Consider the following 23,291-nt stretch of genomic DNA (forward strand, 5'->3'; position numbering starts at 1 on the left):
CTTGTAGGCTATACAGTTCTACTTGAGGGTCTGTGTTAAAAGGTAGGCAGGGCAAGCCCTCAATCTTGGGGTTCACCCCTATGAAACTTATTCCTTCAAAGGGTAGGCTAAGCCTACTTAAAGTTAGGCCTAGGTGTCACCCCCAGAGAACCTCTTTTGTTGCTCAGATATGGCCTCTCTCTAAGCCAACTCTACAGGTGAATTTACTGTTCTCCCTGCCCTGTGTGGGACATGACTCCCCGGGGGTAAATCTCTTTGGCAGCAGGGGACAGAACTCCTAATATGAGCCAGAACCCAGCATCAAGGGATTGAGAAAATCTTTTTTTTTTTTTTTTTGTAACACGGGCAGGCACCAGGAATTGAACCCGGGTCCTCTAGCATGGCAGGCAAGCATTGTTGCCTGCTGAGCCACCATGGCCCGCCCGAGAAAGTCTTCTTGATCAAAAGGGGGAAGAGAGAAATGAATGAAACAAAATAAAGTTTCAGTGGCTGAGTGATTTCAAACAGACTTGAGAGGTTATCCTAGAGGTTATTCTTATGCATTATATAGATATCCCTTTTTAGTTTATGGTGTAGTGGAGTGGCTGGAGGGAGATACCTGAAACTGTTGAGCTGTATTCCAGTAGCCTTGATTTTTTTTTTTAATTTAAGAAAACAAACAATATGCTTAGAACCACCAACAATGTATATCTTAGTTAGCTTAACTATAGGCATATTTAAATAAAGTATCCATATAACCATTGTAAAGGTTGTGTGTACACAATAAGTTTCATAAACCAATTTAAAATTAAGTAGCCTTGATTTTTGAAGTTGATTGTATAAAAATGTAACTTTTACAGTGTGGGTGATTGTGATAACCTTGTGTCTGATGCACCTTTCATCTAGGGTATGGACAGAGGAGTAAAAAAATAGGGATAAAAAATAAGTAATGGGGGGATAGATAAGGGGTAAAATAAATGGGGTGGATGGAAATACTAGTTGTCAATGAGAGGAAGGGGTAAGGGTATGGGACGTATGAGTTTTTTCTGGAGTGATGTAATGTTCTAAAAAATGATCATATATGACTGTGATGATATTGTGAGCCATTGATTGTTCACCATGTATGGAATGTATGTGTGTGAAGATTTGTCAAAAAAAATATTAGAAAATAAAAAAGCTAGGGGGCGGGCCATGGTGGCTTAGCAGGCAAAGTTCTCACCTGCCATTCCAGAGGCCCAGGTCAATTCCCGGTGCCTGCCCACGTGAAAAAAAAAAAAGCTAGGCAGTGATGTGCTGTAGGAACCTCTCAGGAGACCTAGGTTCAATTCCTGGCCCATGTATCAAAATAAAAAATAAAGGTTTCTTACTTAATAATATAAAAATATTAAAAAAAAACACATCTCAGCAGTAGTAGACCCCAAAGTCAGAATGAGACACCATATATATATATGGAATGAGCTCAGACTAGTGTCCACAGAACAATAAAAAAATTAAAAAAGCAAAATAAAACAATACTACTAATACAAAATATTAAAAAAAAACCCAGGCAGACAGGGAGTTTGGTAGACTGCACTTACCAGTTGCTCCCAGCAGGTGGCGCCCATGAGGCCCCTCCTCCCCTCAGGCCGCCCCTCCCCGACTGCAGTGGCTGTCTGGGAAGGTGGTGTGTGCCTCCCAGCACGTGGTGGCGGGACAGGAGAGCTGATTGCAGTGTCTGGGGGAGCAGCTGATCCACCGTACCCCATATCTGGCAGATCTGCTGTTCTCTGTACCCAGTGGGATGGCTATTTGTGGCGCCCGGCCGGGCTATGGCTCTCAGTGCCCGGGGGTGCGGTTTTTCAGGTGGATGGCCGGGTCTGCTTCCGGGTCCCCCATGGGTGCTGCTGGCTACAGAGCTGCTCAGGGAGGTTCCCCAGCCAGCAGCTGCGGCAGACTGGAGCGGAGGTGTAGTCAATTCCCTTGAATGTGCACCTCCCTGCGAGCTGCTGCCCACCCCTGGTGGGGGTCATTGCTGAGTGGACCCCCCTGCTCTGCCTTCCCAATCTCCCTGCCTCTCTCTTCCCTGTGATATACTGAAGACCCTCTTTGCTCATTCACCCCCCAGGACTGCAGTTCTGGTCATTCTCTCCTCATCCCCTAACTTGTCACACAGCACAGGGGTAAATCCAGGCTACCCTCCTCTGCCATCTTCCTGGAAATCTGTAGCTCCTCTTTGTAATGTATGTGTGTAGGGATATAAATTTCCCTCTCAGCACTGCCTTTGCTGCATCCCGTAAGTTTCTTTTTTTCAAATGTATCTCCCTACGTATATGCATGTCTGTATCTATACATACGCACACATAGAGGCAGAGATGTGATGTGTATATCGTAGGGAATTTTGTTCACAGTGGAGGTTCTTTTCTGGCAGGGAGGGTGCATGGACCGGGAATCAAATCCAGGTCTCCCACATAGCAAGTGAGAACTCTACCATTCAACTACCCCTACACTGATAGCGTATGTTTTCATATGCTGTGTTCTTGTTTTCAAATATTTACAGATTTCTCTTGGAAATTTTTCTTTGACTCACTGATTGTTAAGATTGTTTTGTTTTACCTGCGTATATTGTGAATTTTCCAGTTCTTTGCCTGTATGAATGAAGATTTCCAGCTTCATTCCATTATGGTCAGAGAAAGTGCTTTGTATGATTTCAGTCTCTTTTTTTTGTATGCTGTATGTTCTATCTATTGACAAGAGTGGTGTAATGAAGTCTGTAACTGTTATTATAAAGATGTCTCTTCCTTCCCTCAGTTTTACCACTGTTTTCCTCCTGTACTTTGCGGCCCCATTGTTGTGTGCATAAAACTTTATGATTGTTATTTCTACTTAGTGGCTGCACCTTTTATTAATATATAGTGTATCTCATTGTCAGTTTCAACCAATATTAGCATAGCTACCCCAGTGCCTTTCTGATCCTAAAAGAGGCAGTAACTTTGGTATCACAGCTATAATGTAGTTTTTGAATGCCATTTCTGAAAGTTTCACTTCTTGTCTGTTTCTTCAGTCTTTGCCAAAATTTTGTAAGCCGTGTATAATCCTTTATTGTTTAAAGGTGCTAGGGTTGATTTTGTAACCTAATCCTGACCAGTTTCTTTCCTTACTCTTTGTTTCTGAGGAACTGGAAAATACCATCTCACATTACTTGTCAACAGTTTGGTGGATCTGTCAGCCTGATGTGGCTATCTGGATCAAACATGGACTCAGAAATCATGAAGCCGTTTTTCACTGAAACTATGTTGTTGTATCAGGAAGTGCTTGAATAGTATAGCACACTCAAAAGATGAAAGGTTGAATGTTTGAACTTGGGAAATGGAGACAATTGGATCTTTTTTAAATTATATTTTTATTGAGAAATATCCATACGCATACAGTCCAACCATATTATGCAATCAGTGGCTTACAATATCATCACGTGGTTGGGTATTCTTCACCATGATTATTTTTAGAACATTTGCATCTCTCTAGGAAAATAAATGAAAAGAAAAAAAAAAAAGAACTTATAGATCCCATATTCTTTATTCCTTCCTCTCATTGGCCCATGGTATTTCAGTCTACACAATTTTTACCCTTTATCTTCCCTACTATTTATTTATTTATTATTATTATTATTTTACTCATCTGTCCATAACCTAGATAAAAGGAGCATCAGACCCAAGGTTTTCATAACCACACAGACACACTGTAAAAGCTGTGTAGTTATACAGTCATCTTCAAGGATCAGGCTCCTGGGACACAGCTCAGCAGTTTCAGGTGCTTCCCTGACTTCCAGTTATGTTATTTTTCCTATAGGAAATTAGTCTGTTAGTAAGGACCAACACATATTAGATGATATGGAGGTCATTTAAAGAGTTAGATTTCTTGACTCTGACTTGAGATGAACTTGAATTTGTTTGTTTTAAGTGGTAACTTTTTTTCTTAATCTATCGCAAGTGAAGGGTATCGGTGCCATCCATGCCAATGGATGGTTTCCTAATTTTAATTTTAAAAAATGATCTATTCACTGGGTGTTTCTTAAGTTTCTGATAGACTTGTTTCAGATATATTGGTTTAAATGGCCTCAGGTGATAAGTAGAAAACTTGAGTAGTCATAGCATTCATTGACAACATGGTGTTTAGCTGATTTGTCTGAAGTCATGTAGCAGCTCAGCAGCAGGGGGGAGACAGGAACATTGTTCACCATTCTCATACCAGTGAGCTTTCCTGTGGAGTACGCTGGGGTCTGATCTGAACATGCATAACTTACCATCCTTTTAGTCCACTATCTCACAAGTCCTTCAAAACTAGGCTTCTTGAGTTGTTTAATTTTAATTCATTCAACAAATATTTGAGTGCCTACTATATGACAGTCACTATTTTAGATCTGGAGGCTCAGCAATATCTTGTGTCTCTAGAATGGGGTAATCAGAAAGTAAACATTAAAGTAAATAATTAAGAGTTTCAGATATGATAAATACTATCAAGAAAACAAAACAAAAATAGAATGTGATAGCAGAATTAACTACTTGAGATAGAGTAGTCAGGGAAAGTTTCTTGGGGGAAGCCCCCTTCAAGCTGAGATTGGACTGATAAGGAGCCATCCATGGGAACATTCCAAGCAGAGGCCCTAAGCTTGAACAACCTTGGCATTTTTGATGAATGGAACAAAGGTGAACACTGGAGAGGTGAGAAGAGGTCCGAAAGGTAGGCAGGGGCAAGTTCAGCAGGGCTGTGGAGATGATGGCATGGAAATGGGATTTTATTCTAAATGAAGTGGAATAGTATTAGAGCAGGGGTGTAACTGACCTGAAGATTGCTCTGCTTTATTGAGAGTGGATTGTAGGAGAGTTAAGAGTGGGAGCAGGTGCCCCTGTTTGGAAACTGTGTCGTGGCTGTCCAAATGAGAGTGGACAGTGGCTTGAACTTGGTCGATATCAGTGAAGGTGAAGAGAAGTGGTTGAATTTGAGATGTATTTTTGTGGTCTGCTGAATTTGCTGATGGATTGGATGCTAGCTGGGGGGTTGCGGGATGAGAGGATGGTGAGAGAAAGAGAGGATGATGGTACCATTATTAAAGAGAGAGAATCATTTGTTGAACATTATTGAAATCTTGGGGAGAAGATGCGTTAGGGGAGGAAATGAGTTTGTCTGAAAGTCGTTAAATTTGAGCTTCCTACTGAATATAGTAGGATACGGTTGAACTTTCACGTGTAGTACTGAGAAGAGGCCAGGCCTGGAGATGCAGGACTGGAAGGCTTCAGCATGAGCACCACGTGCTGCAGGGAATTGCTCAGGGAGAAAAGAGAAGGGAGTCCAGACCCGAGCCATTGGGCAAGCCAACATTTAGAGGTGAGGGAGGGGGGCATCAGCAGAAGACCAGTGATTTAGGAGGGAAATCAGAAGTGTTGTGTTGTGAAAGCCAAGGGAAGAGAGCATTTTAAGGAGGACTGTCAGTGTTCACCTGTGTTAAATGGTGCTGCGAGATCAGGTGCAGTGAAGAGAGAAATGACCATTGCATCTGTCAACATAGAAGACAGTGGTAGCCTTGGCTAGAACGTTTCAGTTGCATGTGGAGTCAGAAGCTGATTGAAGAGGGTCAAACAGTGACTAGAAAGTGAGAAAGTAGAGGTAAGTAACTAGAGGTGATTCTTTTGGAAAGTTTTGCTGCGAAAGGGAGAATAGAAATGGAGTGACATCAGGTGTTGGGAAGTGGAGTCAAGGAAGTTGCTCTTCTTTTTTGTTTGCTTTTTTAAATTGTAATATATCAAAGCTGGTTTATATGCTGATGGGAAGAATCCATTGCAGAGAAAAAATTGATGATCCAGAAAAGTGGATTTATTGCAGGAGTAAAGTTTTGAGGTGGTATTGGTGAGATGGGACAGTGATTTCAAGTAGGAGTCTTGTCCTTTTATAGGAGCAGAAATAATGATATAATGTGACCCCACGTACCCTTTTACACACAGCCCTTCCCTTCAGCCTTCCCAAATTCCTTTGAAGAGATCAAACAGATGATCTTTCCTTAATCATTTATTTTTGTTTGTGCTCTACTTAGTATTTTTGTTTGGAATAAATTCATCCTATATACTAGGTTGTTTAGAGTCATGTATGTCACCGAATAACCCTACAAATTTAAGTAATTATTAGGATATTTAACACTAATTTCAATTTTTATTTTAACAGGTGAAGCAAAAAACTTATTGCCATATCTTGGACCCAACAAAATGAGAGATTGTTTCTGCACCATAAATTTGGACCAGGAAGAAGTTTATCGTACCCAAGTTGTTGAAAAATCTTTAAGGTTGGTAGAAAAGTTGGTAAATTATCTTATGTGTATTCGTATATCACAGATATCATATTTCCAGATTGTAATCATCAAAAAAACGTTCTTCATCTGAAACTTTTACTTTTCTTTTACATTCTCAATTTATCTTTTTGCTTTTTTTCATGGGCAGGCACCGGGAATCAAACCTGGGTCTCCGACATGGCAAGCAAGAACTCTGCCTTCTGAGCCACTGTGGCCTGCCCTGAATTTATTTTTAGAGTCACAGAATCTGAGCTTGAAGTGACCTTAGTGTTTTTTGGGCTGGACTAACTACCTTGTGCTTGGTTTCTTCTGACAGTGTCTTAGACACATGGTCATGTGGAGTCTCTATAGTGTCCAGTGACTGAGTAGCCCATAGCTCCCTAGGCAGGCTGTTTAGTCTTTGAACTATTGTGATTTCTCAAGAAGTTCTTACATTCAGTTGATTAATGTTATTAAAATAAGAACCTTCTGTGTGTCAGAAGCTTACTAGGTGCTATTTTTCACGCAGCCGTGCAAACAGGAGTGACACAGTGCTTGCTGCCCGTGGGCTTTGGTTGACCTGAAGCTGTCTCCCTCTTCACTGTCCTGGCTCTTTCCCATCGGCCATCCCGTACTTCTCTCTCTTCTCTAGGCTACTTTTTTCCATTCACTTGAACTTTCTTCAAATATATCAATATTTTTATTTTTCTAGGGAATAAATTACTTCTTAAAGTTCATACAGCCACTGCATTATCAGGGAATAAACTCTTAGGTGAATTTCTCATGTTTTGGAGGTGTAATACCACTTTGAGGATATCAGAGTAAATTGTGATTTGTAAAATTTTAGTTGCCCACGTCAGCCAGTGCCTGTGGATATGATTCTGATGCCCAGCTGGGATGGAAGAATGCAGACTTGTTTAGGGATAAAGAGTCAAAGCAAAGGAACAGAGAATTTTTGGAATGAGATGACTTGTGTGAATTGTATTTCAGGCCACTGGTGCCTGTTTTTGTATATTTTTTCATATCGGTTTTTCTTGACACTTGCCTTTTGTTCTCTAAAGTTTTTCTTTTTTTACAGTTTTTAATAATTTTAAATGTCTGTTGTGCTCTTCATAGGAAAGCCATTGTATAATACTGAAAATATCTTACTAACCTGTAGAGTTACTGCACTTTAAGTTCTTTGTCACAAATCCCCTGTCTCTATAGTAATAGAATTCTGGTGTTACTTATATATCACAGTCGATGAAACAGGCATGGAACAAGTGAATAATTTGTGCATGTAATAAAGGAATTTAGTAACAAAACTGAGATTGGGACCTGAAAGTATTAAAATTTCAGTTTGTTATTTAATGTGCACTGATTCCATGTCATACAATAATAAGTGAGATACAAAACTAACTACTAGCTGTCCATAAGTTGAACACTGATAGGTGGCCTTGTAAATTAGTAACAAAAATTAACCTACTTTATTTTTTTAACCCTTGCCTTTCTGGAGATTTGTGTTAGGAAATATGATGAAACCAGGTTTCTTTGTCCATCTTAAATTATTTTTCTAGATGCATAGCAAATTGGGAGATTAAGGCTAGCAGTAGTTGCTCTGGGTAATTGCAATACGTTAGACGAGGTGCTTCTAGGATTCTGTATATCTGCTAGAATTTTTCCTTGTGGGACAGAGCAAAAAAAATCTGTAGTATAAACCCTTATTCTCCTTGCTTTCATTTTAGTTTTCCCAATGCTTATGGATATTGTAATAAGCTGTTAAGCAAAAGTCAGTAGATAGTATTTAGATCTTTTATGGGTTCTGGATGTTATAGTTTTTAAATGTAGTCTGGAGATAGAGTTTTCATTCATAATGGAGTAATATGAGTCACTTTGGAATCTTTGCTCCTAAATGTCTACCTCATCTACTCTTAGGAAACAGGTAGTATATAAACAAACAGTAATGGCAACACTGCTCGCACCTGGTGCCTCTCTCTTCCATGCCAGGAATCTCCTCGGTAGCATAAGCCTGATCATAGGTCAGTGACAGCAGTCGATTGTTGTCAGGGCTCTTTACCAACCCTGTTGAAAAGGTTTCTTTGTATGGCTCAATTAATTAGTTAATTTAAGATGTGGGCACTTACATGTGGGATGAGATTGGATTGTGAGGATGCAGTGATACATATAACTTAATTTGTATTTGGCAATAGAATGTATTTTTAAAGTACTATTTGAATGTGCATGCATAATTTATAAAGGAAATTCTCCATTTTATAATTGTTTATAAAATGATGCAAAGGAGAAAATACCTAAACATGTCATGCTTCTGTCTAATAGTTATTTTTAGATCAGTTTCTATGTTGAGACTAATTAGAAGACTCTACTTACTTTGATAGACCAACTTTAAAAAGTTTATTTTTGGTTACATTTGGGTGGTGCGATGGTGGCTCAGTGGCAGAATTCTCCCCTGCCATGTTGGAGACCCGGTTCAGTTCCCAGTGCTGCCCATGTGAAAAAAAACAAAACAAAACTTTGGTTACATTTGAAGTAAGAAATATATTGACAAAGGTACTAAATCAGCTGTTGTAGCAGACTGAATTAAGTACCCCAGAAAATACATATTCTTAGTCAGTTCTTGTGGATGCTCACCCACTGTAAATAGGACTTCTGGATGGGGTTCTTTTTAGTTAGGCCGTGGCCACTAAGTTGAGGGTATGACCCTATTAGTGGAGGCCTCATAGGGGTGACCACAGAGAGAAGCCGTGGGGGAAGGCAGAAGTCAGTGGAAGCCGGGGGGAAAGGAGAGGACGCTGCCGTGTGCCTGACAACCAAGGACCCTGGACGGCTCCAGCCAGTGCCAGTCCGTGGAGAGCTGGCATGGCCGCTATTTTGGACAGCCTCAAAACTGTGAGCCCATAAATTCCTGGATGGCAGAAGACCCAAACAGGTGCTTCACGAAAGATGATGTTACTAGTGGCCAGAAAGCACATGAAAAGATATTCATCATCATCATTAAAGATCAGAGAACTGCAGTTTACAACTATTGCTGTCATTTTAGATTCTTAGAACATGATACATAGTGATAAAAATTACGCAGTGGTTGCCTGTGGTGCAGGTATAGCAGGTGTGACTGTAGAAGGGCACAAGGGAACTTTCTGAAGGAATAGAAATGTTCTCATCTTGACTGGAGTGGAGAATACATAGATATATGTAATACATAGATATGTGTGATACAATAAATATAAATATATATATGATACATATGTATCACATGTGATATGTCATCTCGTATGTATTTTGTATATATGTGATAAAAATAAATATATGTTTATCATATCACATAAAAAGACTGTCATACCAAGAATTGGCAAAATGTGGAGCAACTGGAATTCTCATACATTGCCTGTAGTTAAAAAATGGTACAGCTACTTTGGAAAATGGTTAGACAATTTCAACACAAACATTCACCTACCCTTTAACTCAGTAGTTTCACTCTTAGTTGCTTACCTAAGAGAAAGTAAAGCCTATGTCCAGAAAATTAAGCTGTTTAAACAGCTTTTTATTTATTTATAAAGAGGAATTTAATAAGTTACATGTTTACAGTTCTAATGAAGTGAAAGTGTCCAAATTAAGGCATCAGCAAGAGGTTATCTTAATTCAAGGAAGGTGCAAGGGTTAGGAGCACCTTCTGCCCCTTTTTTTGTCAGCTGAGTAGTCACGTGTCTGACATGTCCCTCTCCAGGTTCTGGCTTGCTTAACATCTCATGGCAACATCTGCTGGGCTCCAGGCATCTCCAAACATCCATGTTTCTGTTCTCCATGCGTCCACATGTTTCAGCTCTGCCCTGAAGTTTTTGTTGGCTCGGAGGCTTCTGTCATTTGTATCATTTCTGCAGTTTTATTTTTAATATTCCCAAACTGGAAACAGCTCAAATGACATGAGTAGGAGAGTGGGTTGTGGGCTGTTCATATAATGGAATACTACTCAGCAATTGTAAAGGATGACCTAGTACTGTATACAATGTGGAAAAATCTCATAGATGTTAAGCTCAATGATAGAAGCTGGACGCAAGAATACACACTATGCAGTTCTGTTTATGTGAAATTCTAGTACAGATCTATAGTAATAGAAAACAGATTACTGATTGCTTGTGGCAGCTATGAGTAGGGATGAGTGCAGAGGGACACTTGGGGACTTAATCTCTATACTTGAAACTGAATTTTACTATATGTAATTTGTAACTCAATAAAGATTATTTTAAAATAACATGTTTTAATTATATATATATATATATATATATATATATATATATTTACATATATACAGGCATACCTCAGAGATATTTGGGTTCAGTTCCAGCCTACTGCAATGAAGCACATCAAGAATTTTGTGGTTTCCCAGTACATGTAAAAATTATGTTTACACTATACTGTAATTTTTTAAGTGTGCAATAGCATTATGTTTACAAAAAACAGTGTATTTACCTTAATTAAAATGTGACCCAGAGACAAAAATAAGCACATGCTGTTGGCACCAATAGACTTGCTTGACACGGGTTGCCACAAACCTTCAGTTTGTAAAAATGTAGTATCTGTAAAGCTTAATAAAACAAGGTATGCCCATATTTTTTAAATGTTAAGATTTTTATTTACAAAGCCTCTTTGTTATATAGAAAGTAAGAGTGCTTTTACAGTTTGTAAAAATGTGTATTTTTAAAGTAACATTTTGCATAACATTACCCATTTTAGGTATGTGTGTTCCTATGATGGATGTAGCTTTGCATGTTTCTGAGACAGTGAAGGTGTGAATAGCACTGCCTCAGCTCTCATTTGTTCACTTTAGGTCGTCTTCTGTCCACAGGGCCCCTGAAAAGCTGTTTGTTTAGATCCAGTCTTGGGAAGTAGAGTTCTCTTAGCATTTGGCTTGGGTTGTACAGGATTTAGTTGAAACTTAACATTGAGAATTATTTGGAGCTTTTAGAAGCACATAACAGTTTGGTTTGATTTTGCTGATTAATAGATGTTTTTAATGTAATAAGTATTGTTGAAAATCAAATTATTTAAGGACATTGTTGAATTTAATCAGTTTTCTCCCTTTCTTCTCTAGCCCATTTTTCAGTGAAGAATTTTACTTTGAGATTCCAAGAACTTTCCAGTATTTGTCTTTCTATGTTTTTGACAAGAATGTTTTACAAAGAGATCTTCGTATAGGTATGTACTGTTCATAATTATCTTTAATCACAACTTTGGTGTTTACAGTCATTCTTTCTCTATGTATGAAGTACAAAAAACTATAAGAAAATATGTGGTCACCATTTCTAACCATTTCTCTAGGTTTTGTGTTCATTTGTCAATTTGAATTTTACTTTGTGTGCTCAGCTTAGGTGACGCTTCCCCAGGGAGGCCTTTGCTGATTCCCTAGTTCCCAGGCCTTGTGTTTTCATAGTACCTTGTGCTCCCTTTCCATCACACTCATTGCACTTGTTCATCAGTTTGTTGTAAATTTTCTAGTCGACTTGTGAATTATGAGGACAGGGACTGTGCTCACCGAGTGCCTTACATTTAGTAAGTGTTCAGTATTTGCTGAATGGTTCAGAGAGTGTTTTGTACAGAGATCACACTCTTGATCCTGCACGAGCATCTGTTTGGGGAGGATTTTTCATAGTAAAAATTTGCTTTAATGTAGTCATACTTTTCTCCCTGGCTGTCTTGGTAACCAGTAAGTGTATTTCTTAAACAGTTGTCTGAGACTGGGGTGTTGTCTGTGGGCTTGGCCCAGCATGAAACTGACTGGCCCACGTGCGTGTCATGGTCACGGTCTTTGCCCACTGTCTGTACTTTCATGACGACTGGAGGACATTGAGTGTCCTGAATTTCATCATCTCCGTCTCCTTTCTGACTGGAAATGTGCTCCAGTCTCCTACAACTCAAGTTTTATTTGACTTTGTATGCTTAGCTATCATCTAATATATCTCCGCTTTTGCTGTTGAACTTCTTAACAAATGTTCTGTGACCTTCCTCTGCTTACTCCTTATTGCTTTTTAAATCTATTATCTGTTCTCCATATATTTCTGCCAAATATTCTTCTTTAAAGTTTGCCAAAATAACTTGGAAGCAAATTAACTTCTTAAAAAATGTTTTTTTTAATTGTGAAATGTAACATAAATACAAAGAAAAGTAATTTTCAAGATACACTTCAACAAGTAGTTATAGAACAGATTTCAGAGTTTGTTATGGGTTACCATTCCTCTATGTCAAATTTTTCCTTCTAGTTGCGCCGAACACTGGAGGCTAGATGAAATATGTACATAGTGATTCAGCAGTCATACTAATTTGTTAAATTTTATCTTCTCTGATATAACTCTTCCTTTTCCTTTGATTCTTCTCCAAGTTCATAGAGAACTTTAGGCAATGCCTATTCTGACTTTTTCATGTTGAGGAGGGGTATAGACACTAAAGAATAGGGGGATGTAATTAGTTGAAATCTTGGAGAGGCTGATCCCTTTGGGTTTCAAGATTTATCTGGCCTAGTATCCCTTTGGAAATTATAGGTTCCAAGAAAGCAAATTTACTACATGAAACTTCTTTAGAATCTCAGTTTGAGAGCCCAAGGTCTTTTTAAGAATTAATAGGAGTGTGGTTGGTTGGGGTTTAGCAAGCCAGGACAGTTAGCACTATCTAACTGAAATTTGCATAAGAGTAACCTGTTAAATAGCCTCTGGACTCCATTTAATCTCTCTTAGCCACTGATGCCTTATTTTTATTTATTTATTTATTTTGGCATGGACAGGCTCTGGGAATCCAACCTGGGTCTCCAGCTCAGGAGGTGAGAATTCTTGCCACTGAGCTACCATTGCCTGCCTAGCCACTGATGCCTTATTTTATTATACTTCTTTTCCCTCGTTTGGTCAGGAAGGTGTTGACTGACAACACCTCTGAATTTCACGTCCCATATGAAATTCAGGGAAGGGTAATGGTTTTTCTTGCAGAGCTGGGCTTAGAGAGAGAGAGGGAGGCCAAATCTGAGCAACAAAAGAGGTTTCCTGGAAGCGGTTCCTTTCTATAGGTAGTCTTAGCTTCTCCACTACAGAAATAAGTTTCATAAGGGCAAGCCTCAAAATCAAGGTCTTAGCCTAGCATACTGTTTTTTTTTTTCTTAATGGGGTGACATTTCATTATTTTCCCATGTGAGTATCCTGTTATTGCAGCACCATTTGCTGAATTTTTGTTTGTTTTGCTTATTTGGTTTTTTTCTTGGGAAGTGAATGGGCTGGGAATCAAATCTGGGTCTCCTGCATGGCAGGCAAGAATTCTACCATTGAACTACCCTTGTATCCTCTCATATTAACTTTCTTTCATTAATTTTTATTTTTTTTTAAATATTTTTATTGATGAAACAACATACAAGCATTCTTAACATACAAACATTTCATACATGGTATATAGTCAGTGGTTCACAATATCATCGCATAGTTCTGTATTCATCCATGATCATTTTTTTGAACATTTGCATCACTCCAGAAAAAAAGAAAAAAGAAAAACCCATACATACCATACTCCTTACCCCTCCCTCTCATTGACCACTAGTATTTCCATCTATCCAATTTATTTTAACCTTTGCCTCCCCTATTATTTGTTTATTTTTTATCCATATGTTTGTTTTGCTTATTTCGTTTTTTGGGGAGAAATACCTGGGCTGGGAACTGAACTGGGGTCTTCCGCATGGCAGGCAAGAATTCTACCACTGAACTACCCTTGAATTCTTATTAACTTTTTTTTTGTGTGGGCTGACACCGGGAATTGAACCCAGATCTCCAGCATGGTAGGCGAGAAGTCTGCCTCCTGAGCCACTATGGCCCACCCTCATATTAACTTTTTGTTTTTGTTTTTGTTTTCAGTCAAGTGATAGTTTTTATTGGGCATTTTTCACTCAAAGTCTTTTTCAAATCTCACCTCTTACTCTTGGGGGTCTAGAAGCTTTTCCTACTAAACTCTTTCCTTCCTTACATTTCTGCTTCCAAACTGGCTGTTTCCTGAATTCATCTTTTTCTTATAACACTTTACAAAAGACGAACAGTAAAAACTGTTTTAATACTCTATTTTCAACCTCTTCCTTTAGGGCTACAAATTTATTTCTACCTTCCTACTATAGTTTTAGCAAATGTTTTGCTAGTTTATAACATGGATTATCACATTTCCAGCTTTCATTTCAGTTTCCTTGTCACCTGCTACCCTGTCACAAAGAAAATAGCAATATTTTAGGTTTTGTTACAGCAGCATTTTGCTACCAGTTTTTGTAGTCAGTATATATTAGTCTGATCTGTGGAAACAAACCACAAAATCTCAGTAGTTTATTTCTTGGCTGTATAAATTCTCATGTGGGTCAAACAATTCTCCGGGAACGCTCAGTGATCCTGTTTCCTTCAACCTATTTTTATAATTTTTTTAATTTTTAATTTTTTTAAACTTTTAAAATTGTATAGTATAACATATATACAAAGCAAATAAATAAAAACGCAATAGTTTTCAAAAACTCTTAAAAAAATGGTCACAGGATAGATCCCAGAGTTTGTCATGGGCTGCCATACGATCCTCTCAGATTTTTCCTTCTAGCTGCTCCAGAATATAGGAGATTAGAGGGCTTAAATACTTTTTTTTATCATCACAATCGACTTTTTTTCCTTCTTTTTTAGTGAACAATAACATATATACAAAAAAGCTATAATTTCAAAGCACAGCACCACAATTAATTGTAGAATGTATTTCAGACTTTGATGTGGGTTACAATTTCACAATTTTAGCTTTTTACTTCTAGCTGCTCTAAAATACTGGAGATGAAAAGAGGTATCAATTTAATGATTCAGCATTCATAGTCATTTGTTAAGTCTTGTCTTCTATGTATAATTCCCCCATTACCTTTGATCTTTAAGGTAGGGAAGTGGAACTATCTGCTGTTCTGGAGAGGCTGGGCTAGGTTTTAGGGCTTATCTGGACGAGGGACTCATCTGGAGGTTGTAGGTTTCTGGAAAGTTACTCTAGTCCCTGGAACCCTTGTGGAATCTTATAAATTACGCTAGGTGTTCTTTAGGATTGGCTGGAATGGCCCTCGTTGGGGATTGGTAGGTATTGACAGGTAGCAAGGTCTACCTGAAGCTTGTGTAAGAGCAACTTCCAGAATAGCCTCTTGACTCTATTTGAACTCTCTCTGCTGCTGATACTTTATTAATTTCACTTCTTTTCCCCTTTTTGGTCAGGATGAAATTGTTGATCCAGTTGTGCCAGGTCTGGATTCATCCCTGGGAGTCATCTCCCATGTCGCCAGGGAGACTTTCACCCCTGGATTTCTTGTTCCACATAAGCGGGGAGGGCAACGATTTCACTCGCAGAGTTGGGCTTAGAGAGACAGAGGCCACATGTGAGCAACAAAAGAGGTCCTCCAGAAGTAACTCTTAGGCATGCCTATAGGTAGTCTAAGCTTCTCTGCTACCTACATAAGCTTCACAAGAGTAAGCCTCATGATCGAGGGCATGGCCTATTGATTTGGGTGTCCCTAACAGTATCAAGGGATTCCCTGATGGTAAGGTTTAATAGTTCCCTAGTCTTTCTTCTCTCCCTGAGCAGACTTTGCCAATTCTTTTTGAATATCTGCTTAATATACTCTGGGATGATTCCAGGCATTACGATAATCTCTACAGGATTAAAGGACCTCTTTCTTTTTCTGTGCTTCCTGTGTTTCAGTTGTTCAAATGAGCTATACAGATAGGTTGAATTAGATTATGCATGTCAGGAAATTTCAATTCTAAATCAAATAAACCTTTCTTCCCTTGTTCTCAAAGAGTATGTGTGGTTCTGAAATACAGACAGTCTTCCTTACCCCTGTGTTCTAAATTACTTTAACCCTAACCTATTCGGCTTCATTCTTATCTCTCAGTATCAGTTATATATATAAAACAGCCTCTCACAATCCAGAAATAACAATCACCACTCTGGACTTAATGTGTCTCTCTAAAAGCTTACAATCTAGGACCCTGGTTTTTTTTTTGTTTTGTTTTGTTTTTTTTTTTTTGCATGGGCAGGCACTGGGAATCAAACCCAGGTCTGTGGCATGGCAGGCGAGGACTCTGCCACTGAGTCACCATGGCCCGCCCTAGGCCCCTGTTTTTGTATAAGCATTTTCTAAAGGGGACCATGCCATTGTTGTTGTTGTGTCCTGGCTTATTTCGTCTCATTAAATGTCCCACATGTTCATTCATTCACGTCGTTGCGTGCCTCACGACATTGTTCCTTTTTCTAGCAGCATAACCTTCATTCATAAGTATACACCATCGTTCCCCAATTGCTTCTCCATCATTGCATCCTTCAGCTACCTGCATTCATCAGGCATCATGTAGAGGGCCCAAAGTCCACAGTCCATCAACATTATCAATATCAGATAATTTCATTATTCCCAAGAGTCAGAAAACCAGTAAACACACCCTCACCAAATAGGAAATCTAAACCTCCTCTTAACTCTTGTAACTTAACCCATTATTTACATCTGCTGTTGCTGTGGTAGTGCTGATAGTTTCCTTTTGAACATGGCTCATAGTATACAATAACAGTTTCCCCCTGTACCCTGGACTGAATCACTCTTTATACAAGAATCATATCTTTGAAGTAATTCTTACAAGAAGTCATTCACATTTCTAGTGTTAATCAGTGGGACGTGTAGGTCTATACATCCCCTTTCAATCTTGTCCATCTTCAATATGGTAATTTTACTTCTAGACCCACTAGAGAATCACCTTTGCTCCTATCTATTCCCTTACATTGGCATTCAACCTCATTAGCTAACGATTCAACCATCTCTAGCTTCTATGTATCTCTAAGTCCCCTATATTCTGTGTTACAAGCTTCTGATTATACCCTTATACTGGTCATAAAAGTGGAATCATACAGTATCTGTCCTTTTGTGTCTGGTTAATTTCACTCAGCATTATGTCCTCAAGGCTCATCCATTTTGTCATGTGCTTCAGGACGTCATTTTGTCTTACTGCTGCATAATATTCCACCATATGTATGTGCCACATTTTGTTGATCCACTCGTCTGTTGATGGGCATTTGGTTAGTTTCCATCTTTTGGCGATTGTGAATAATGCTGCTATGAATTTCGGTGTGCAACTGTCTATTTGTGTCATTGCTTTCAGCTCTTCTAGGTATATACCAAGTAGTGCTATTGCTGGGTCATAGGGCAACTCGATATTTAGTTTCTCGAGGAACTGCCAAACAGACTTCCATAGTTGCTGCACCATTGTACATTCCTATCAGCAGTGCATAAGTGTCCCAGTTTCTCCACATCCTCTCCAACATTTATAGTTTGTTTAATAGCAGCCATTCTTATAGGTGTGAGGTGATAACTCATTGTAGTTTTGATCTGCATTTCCCTTATAGCCAGTGAAAATGAGCATCTCTTCATGTGCTTTTGAGTCATCTGTATTTGCTCTTTGGAAAAATACCTATTCATATCTTTAGCCCATTTTATAATTGGATTGTTTGTTCTTTTGTTGTTGAGTTGTATGATTTCTTTGTATATACAGGAAATCAAACCTTTGTCTGATACGTGATTTCCAAATATTTTCTCCCATTGAGTTGGTTGCCTCTTCGCCTTTTTGACAGTCTTTTGAGGTGCAGAAGCATTTGATTTGAGGAATTCCCATTTATCTGTTTTTTCTTTTGTTGCTTTGGGTGTAAAGTTACCTCCTATTACTACGTCTTGAAGCTACCTCCTATTACTAGGTCTTGAAGATGTTCCCCTACATTCTATTCTAGAAGCTTTATGGTGCTAGTTCTGACATTCAGGTATTTGATCTACTTTGAGTTAATTTTTGTGTAGGGTGTAAGACAAGGGTCCTTTTTTGTTCTCTTGGCTATTGATATCCAGTTCTTCCATGCCAAATTATTGAAAAGTCTATTTTGTCCCGGTTCAGAGGATTTTGGGGCCTTGTCAAAAATCAGTTGACCATAGATTTGGTGGTCTGTTTCTGCACTCTGGATTTGATTCTTTTGGCCAGTGCTTCTGTCTTTGTGCCAGTACCATGCTGTTTTGAGCACTGTGGCTTTATAATGGGGTTTTAAAATCAGGGAATGTTAATTCTCCCACTTCATTCATTTTTAGGGTGCTTTTAGCTATTTGGGGTCTCTTTCCCTTCCAGATGAATTTGATAGTTAGCTTTTCCAAATCTTCAGAGTAGGTTGTTGGAATTTTGATTGGTACTGTGTTGAATCTGTAGATCAGTTTGGGGAGAATTAACATCCTAACTATATTTAGCCTTCCTATCCATGAGCAGGGAATGTCTTTCCACCTATTTAGGTCTCCTTTGATTTCTTTTAGCAATGTTATATAGTTTTCTGTGTACAAGTCCTTTACGTCCCTAATTTAAGTTCATTCCTAAGTACTTGATTCTTTTAGTTGCTATTTTGAATGGAATTCTTTCCTTAACTGACTCCTCAGCTAGGTCATTGCTTGTGTATAGAAATGTTACTGACTTTTTCACATTAATTTTATATCCCACCACTTTGCTGAATTTGTTTATTAGCACAAGTAACTTTGCTTTAGATTTCTTAGGATCTTCTAAGAAGATCATATTTGCAAATAATGAGAGTTTTACTTCTTCCTTTCCAATTTGGATGCCTTATATTTCTTTGTCCTGCCTGATTGCTCTAGCTAGAACTTCTAGCACAATTTTGAATAATAATGGTGACAGTGGGCATCCTCGTCTTGTACCTGACCTTAGGGGGTGGCTTTCAGTCTCTCTCCATTGAGTACAATGCTGGCTATCGGTTTTTCATATATTCCCTTTATCATATTGAAGTAATTACCTTTGATTCCTAGCTTTTGGAGTGTTTTTATCAGAAAATGATGCTGAATTTATAGAATGCTTTTTCAGCATCAGTCGAGATGATCATTATGTCAGTTACATTAATTGATTTTCTTGTGTTGAACTGTCCTTGCATTCCTGCTATACACCCCACTTGGTCATGGTGTATAATTCTTTTAATGTGCTGTTGGATTAGATTTGTAAGTATTTTATTGAGAATTTTTGCATGTATGTTCATTAGAGAGATTGGCCTGTAGTTTTCCTTTCTTATAGCATCTCTACCCAGTTTTGGTATTAAAATGATAATAGTTTCATAAAATGAGTTAGGTAGAGTTCATTTTTCCTCAATTTTTTGGAAAAGTTTGAGCAGAATTGGTGTTAGTTCTTTCTGGGATGTTTGATAAAATTCCCCTGTCAAGCCATTTGGCCCTGGGCTTTTCTTTGTAGGAAGATTTTTGATGACTGAATCTCTTTACTTGTGATTGGTTTCTTGAGATCTTCTATTTCTTCCTGAGTCAGTGTAGCTTGTTTATGTATCCCCAGGAATTTGTCCATTTCATCTAAGTTGTCTAGTTTGTTGGCAAATAGTTGTTCATAGTAACCTCTTATGATTTATTTTATTTCTTCAGGGTCTGTGGTAATGCATCCCTTCTCATTTCTGATTTTGTTTATTTGCATCCTCTCTCTTATTTGTCTTTGTTAATCTTGCTAGTGGTCCATCAATTTTATGGATTTTCTCAAAGAACCAACTTTTATTGGTTTTTGATTCTTTTGGTTTTATTGATTCTTTCTATTGCTCTTTTATTCTCCCATTCGTTATCTCTGATTTGGTCTTTGTCATTTCTCTTCTCCTTTTTGCTTTAGGATTAGTTTGCTATTCTTTCTCAAGTTCCTCCAGGTGTGCTGTTAAGTCCTCGTTTTTTGCTCTTTCTTGTTTTATAATATAGGCATTTAAGGCAGTAAATTTCCCTTTCAGCACCGCCTTTGCTGCATCCTGTAAGTTGTGATAAATTGTATTCTCACTTTCACTCATCTCCAGATACCTACTGATTTCTCTTTGATCCACTGGTTGTTTAAGATTGTGTTATTTAATCTCCATTTCTTTGTGAATGTTCACATTCTTTGGTGGTTGCTGAGATCCAGCTTCATCCTGTTGTGATCAGAGAAAGTGCTTTGAATAACTTCAGTATTTTTAAATTTATAAAGACCTGTTTTGTGCCCCAGCATATGATCTATACTGGAGAATGTTCCATGAGCACTAGAGAAGAATGTGTAAACTTCTGTTTTGGGGTGCAGTGAGCTATATATATGTCTGTAGGTCTTATTCATTTATCAAGTTATTTAACTTCTCTATTTCTTTGTTATCTTCTGTCTGGTTGTTCTATCTATAGAGGAGAGTGGTGTGTTGGTGTATTGAAGTCTCCTACTATTAGTGTTGAAACATCTGTCGCTCCCTTCAGTTTTGCCAATGTCTGTCTCATGTACTTCGGAACTCCTTGATTGGGAGCATAAACATTTATGATTGTTTTATCTTCTTGGTGAATTGTCCCTTTAATTAGTATATAGTGTCCTTCTTTGTCTCTTGTGATGTCTTCACATTTAAAGTCTATTTTGTCTGATATTAGTATAGCTACTCCTGCTTTCTTTTGGTTACAACTTGCCTGGAAAATGATTTCCCATCCTATCACTTTCAATCTATTTGTGTCTTGTGTCTAAGATGAGCCTCTTGTAAGCAGCATATAGCTGGATTATGTTTCTTAATCCATTCTGCCAATCTGTATCTTTAATTTGGTAAGTTTAGTCCATTAACATTCAAAGTTATTACTGAAAAGGCATTTCTTGATTCCACCATCTTATCTTTTTTTATATTATTTGTCAGATCGATATATTTTTTTCCGTTTCTCTTTGTATTCTTTAAATTACCCTTAGTGGTACTCTTCAGTTCTGTGCCCTCTCTAGACCTCCTGCTCCTGTCTTTTATTTTCTGCCGGCAGAACTCCTTTTAGTATTTCTTGTAAGGCTGGTCTCTTGTTGACAGATTCTTTCAGGACTTTTTTGTGAGAACTTTAATCTCTCCCTCAGTATTGAAGGGCAGTTTGTCTGGGTACAGAATCTTGGCTGGAAGTCTTTCTCTTTCAGGATCTTGATTGTGTCACACCACTGCCTTCTCGCCTCCAGGGTGCTGTTGAGTAGTCTGAACTCAGTCTTATTTTATTTCCCTTTTATGTAGTAGATTGTTTTTCTCTTGCTGCTTTCAGGATTTTCTGCTTCTCTTCAACATTTAACAGACTGATTAGTATGTGTCTTGGGGAAGGGCTATTTGGATTTATTCTGTTTGAAGTTCTTTTGGCTTCTTTGACTTGTATGTTTATGTCCTTTATGAGGGTTGGGAAGTTTCCCCCCAGTATATCCTCAACTACTCTTCCTAGCCCTTTACTCCTCTTTTCTCCTTCTGGGTCACCAGTGATTCTTATATCTGTGTGTTTTGTCCATCATTTCCCTGAGTTCCCATTCAGTTTTTTTCATCTTTTTCACCATTTGCTGTTTTAACTCTTTGAAGTCAATTATCCTGTTCTCTAGATCACTTACTCCTTCTTCTGTCTCTAAGAAAAGGCATTTTCTTAGTTTTTTTCCTCCCCTGCCTTAGAGTAAGATTTGGCTCTTTAATTGCCTATTCAGCTTGTTGAAAGACAAAGGAAAAGCAATTTTAATAGCATTGTATTTTCCTAGATGTCTTTCTTCTTCTGACTTTTCCTTCTTTACTTATATGCAGACTCATCTGTTTCTGCCAACCCTTAATTACAGCTCCCGTTCTCAATTCAATTAAACATTTGCCAAACTCTTGGGTGTCATACAAAGGATGGGACTATTAAGATGATTGAAACTCAGGTTGCTCCACAGCTATCAGAGAGGCCTTCATGTACCCGACTACTGATATTTTATGTTAGGGTCTGTGCTGGAGAAAGCACCATGGAAGCAATAGAAGGGAGAAGAGTTAATGATCTTTGGTGGAGGATTAACAAAGACTACTGCCATAGGGAAAAATAGAAGATGGATTCAAGGTAATAAGGATTGGCAGAAGCAGAGGACTAAAGTAAATCTTACGTGTGTGAAGTCTTGTTAAATGTGTATACAACTTTAAATATGTAATCTAAAGATACTGATTTTTTAGTTTGGAACTTGCTGTTGGCAGGCAGTGAGAAGTTGTTGATTTAGAATAGGGAGAGATTAGAGGCAGGGAGGCCGACGAGGTTCTTGTCAAGTGAGATGGCATATCAAGAAGGTAGGGAAAGGGATAGGAAAGCTTAATGTCACAGAAATTTGGAAGATCATATGTGAGAAACTATAGTTAAGGACTGCATGGATGCTGTTGGTGATTATTAGTGACCATTGAGAAGAGTGTGTGAGTTTTGTCATGATGTCTTAAGAAAAAGTTTAGTAATTTTTTACTAAAATTTATACATGCTGTAGTTTCCCTTTGCATATACTATAGTTTCATATAATATTTCTTGAAAAGGCCATTCAATGCTGTTTATAATTATAATTTCTAAAAATTGCCTTTGTGTTTTATTTTTGTTTTTAAAGTAAAAATCAATTTTATTTTAAGTAAATTCATTTTATAGAAAAATCACATTTTTTTGCATGGGTAGGCACTGGGAATTGAACCCAGGAGTTCTGACATGGCAGGTGAGAATTCTGCCACTGAGCCATCATCACACCGCCCAAAAATCACATTTTTATGGAGTGATGTTAGAAAGCCATAATTATTGGTGTGGGGACTTTTAAAAGAATAAGTTTATTTTTATTAAGGAATAAAATTTCTGTATCTATTTGGAAATTTTTTCATTTTACAAATGAAAATCAATTGAAGTGTGCACAGTACATACCCTTTAATTTAAAGTTGTGAGGTTGGAAAATGTTCTGGATCTTTTCACTTATTTTTTAACATTTTTGTCGGCTAACATTTTCTTTTGTCTTTAACTCATGCTTTCTTTTGAGCTTTTGGGAATTGAGTTGTCCAGTTGTAGCTTGAACAATGCCTAGCATTTTCTGGAAATAAAATTTGAACTACAGTTGAGAAAACCATCTTTGAAACTTCAAAAGATCCAAAAATATATACTGGATGAGTATAGCTTTAAGCTTGTTTTCATTTTTAATTAGACAATAATAGATGAGTTTTT

General features: G+C 38.0%; 2 protein-coding genes across 6 annotated transcripts in view; one reads left to right on the forward strand and one right to left on the reverse strand.

Annotated features, from left to right (window-relative positions):
• The window catches only part of RASA2 (RAS p21 protein activator 2), a 125,321-nt gene that overhangs the window by 19,409 nt on the left and 82,621 nt on the right, over positions 1-23,291 (forward strand). For both annotated transcript variants that reach the window (XM_077130287.1, XM_077130288.1), the window contains exons 2-3: positions 6,172-6,289; positions 11,361-11,464. In XM_077130287.1, coding sequence (XP_076986402.1) covers positions 6,172-6,289; positions 11,361-11,464 — 222 coding nt within the window. The remainder of the gene's footprint in view (positions 1-6,171; positions 6,290-11,360; positions 11,465-23,291) is intronic.
• LOC143657668 (uncharacterized) overlaps positions 1-23,291 on the reverse strand; it is a 130,496-nt gene that overhangs the window by 18,332 nt on the left and 88,873 nt on the right. Inside the window, exons 4-5 of one of the 4 annotated variants that reach the window (XR_013162941.1) lie at positions 22,998-23,160; positions 8,642-8,754 (exon numbers count right to left, since the gene is read on the reverse strand). The exons of 2 other annotated variants lie outside the window; for them this stretch is intronic. The gene's annotated coding sequence lies outside the window, so the exon portion shown is untranslated. Of the gene's footprint in view, positions 1-8,641; positions 8,755-22,997; positions 23,161-23,291 lie in introns of those variants that run through there. One more of the 4 variants, XM_077130291.1, reaches the window with a different exon arrangement.

Source organism: Tamandua tetradactyla, chromosome 15 (assembly GCF_023851605.1).
Source record: "Tamandua tetradactyla isolate mTamTet1 chromosome 15, mTamTet1.pri, whole genome shotgun sequence".
Classification (NCBI taxonomy): domain Eukaryota; kingdom Metazoa; phylum Chordata; class Mammalia; order Pilosa; family Myrmecophagidae; genus Tamandua; species Tamandua tetradactyla.